General features: G+C 36.2%; 1 protein-coding gene across 7 annotated transcripts in view; it reads left to right on the plus strand.

Moving 5' to 3' along the window:
* Positions 1-2,500, plus strand: part of frtz (WD repeat-containing and planar cell polarity effector protein fritz) — a 42,676-nt gene that overhangs the window by 23,309 nt on the left and 16,867 nt on the right. For all 7 annotated transcript variants that reach the window (XM_043023475.2, XM_086552543.1, XM_086552542.1 and 4 more), the window contains exon 7: positions 392-1,176. In XM_043023475.2, the coding sequence (XP_042879409.1) occupies positions 392-1,176 (785 nt within the window). The remainder of the gene's footprint in view (positions 1-391; positions 1,177-2,500) is intronic.

A 2,500-nucleotide genomic window follows, 5' to 3' on the forward strand; every position in this document is an offset into this window, starting at 1 on the left:
ACGCACACACACACACATATGCACACAATCATACACACATACAATCATACACGCACACACACACAGTCACACACACACAGTCACACACACACAGATCTATGTATGAAAAACATAAAATCCAGTATAAATGTATATGTACTTCTATTTAAGTTATCCATAAATTGATTTACATCTTGTGTGTTTTTATATGATATTTTTCTATTAATAAAATATAACCTCATATTTATATCAGTATGTCTTACACATACTCTCTTGTTCCTCCTCTATCCATATCATTCTGCAATGGGACCTTCAGAATATACAGATATGTTTAAGATTTTTTCCCCGTCTTCTAGCATGTATATAATACATGAATGAAAACGTTTCAAAACCATAACATTTCTGATTGTAGGTGGAAAGAGGAGCTCTTCATCGCATTACAGTCACCACTATTCCTTTAGAAGCCCCACTGATGGCCCATTCTCACAATCCTGCAGAAGATCGTTTATTGTTAGCATGCAACAATGGTGTTTTGGCTCTTCACTGTGACTCTCGAGGAATGACACATGTCACAAAGGCTGGACTCATCCCTTGCAACATAGCCTGGTTGGATTCGGGCAACATTGTAGTAGTAAGCAATGAAAGAGGACAGGTTCAGTGTTTTGATTTAGCATTATCCTTGATCAGAATGCAGTTGATCATGGAAGACAGTAATCCTCAAAGAATATTAGACTTCTCTGAACATTTCTGCCACCAACAGTCTCTGCTGAGACTTACTTGGGCTCCAACAAAAATAGAGGAAGAAACAAGTCAGCATAATATTCCTCATCTTCTCCTCCTCCATTACATCCGAGGACCCCTAGCATGCCTACGTGTGGATGTCAGTGCTATGTATAAGGGTGGCTTGACAGCGGTTGCTCTTGTCGCTCAGTATATAAAACACCGACAGTTGGATGAGGCTGTGAATCTCTTGGTTTCACTAAACTGGGATCAAGAAGGCCCAGTAGCCATAAGATGTCTGACTGCCATTGCAAACCATCTATTACGACTCCCTTTGACGCACCAGAGAGAGACCCAGATAGAAGGGGCTCTTGGCAGCTTCCATGTACCTGTTCAGCCTTTGAGCCAGGCAGTTGAGGAAGAGTTTGGCCCAGCTGTCAGAGCTCTAACAAGGCGATTTTTCTTCCGTGTTTTAAGGTGAGTTTTAATGGGAATTCAACCCTAGAGCTATTATTTTGAATAACGACTGCTTGTGTTTCATAACTGGGTAACACATAAATATCAAGACCTTAGTTCAGAATATTTTCCTTTGGGTTCTTTCATAGGATTTACCACCTTATTAGGTTTGACATGCAAAAAATTAACCCTTTCAGATTCCAATGATTTAGAATAGCTATCATCTGTATGTAGTATATTGGCTAACTGCAACTTGTTCCCTACAGTTTTTCTTTTAGTTCTTAAAATTTTTCAAACACTGCACTCAATTTTAACAGTTTAGTTCCAAAATACAACCAACACTAATTATTGTCTCATAAGAAATAATTTAACAATAATCACTAATATAAATTATCAGTGAGCAAGCATAAGGTGTGAGCTGAATACAGTACTAATAGAATTAGTGAATAGATGAAACCTAAAAGGGTCAAGTGTTTATATATAGATATTGATAAATATGATTACAGAAACTAGTCTATACATTGTTATACTACCCTTACAGTAACTTGAAAACTTTAATTGAAATGCATCTGACCAAAGATTAGACACATTTTGGAACTATAGAAACTAACAAAGCTAAATCAGTAAACATCCTATAAAGAAGAGGTAACTAAATTGTTTTTTAAATGCCATAGTGATGCCATGCACTGTTTAGTTTTTTGCAGTTATATGGAGATAACTCATACATTAAAAATTGCATGAATACATTTGATATGATTTAGATTATGAGAGTTTAAAAAACTGATTTCATACTTACTGGTGTTTTACTGTGCATTTACATGGATTAGGTGAATCATAAATATATATATTTTTTATTGAATTTTTGACTACGTTAACAACGGATGACTTGTATGGCTGGCACCCCAGGTGATTGTCTACATAGTGGGGAGCTGTGTTTTGAGCGTTAGGCCTATGCATTTTGAAATGCTCAGTGTTAAGACAGAGTGGACCTAAAGTAGCCCCAGTTTAATCAGATTAAGGTCACATTAGTTATTTGGTATAATGACCATGAATTAGAATAATCCCCTCTCCAAAACTTTTTTATACCCTTTTCAATTTTACATCACAAAAAAAGAAAAGAAATATTAACCCATTGTAGACGAGCCTCATGACATACGTGACATAGGAGTTTTTGGTTTGACGGTGGGTTTCATGACGTAAATGAAGTTAGGGGATTTTGGATCACTGTGTTATTTTATTGTGCTAGGAGTAATGAGTGAGGGATGATGACAGTTGCAGTCATAATGATTATAAATGTTGTATTTTTAAGCAAAATGGGTTTTGCCCAAAATCCAAAACCTAGATG

This window comes from Penaeus japonicus, unplaced genomic scaffold, assembly GCF_977035675.1.
Source record: "Penaeus japonicus unplaced genomic scaffold, GWHDUDI00000001_assembly GWHDUDI00000027, whole genome shotgun sequence".
NCBI lineage: Eukaryota > Metazoa > Arthropoda > Malacostraca > Decapoda > Penaeidae > Penaeus > Penaeus japonicus.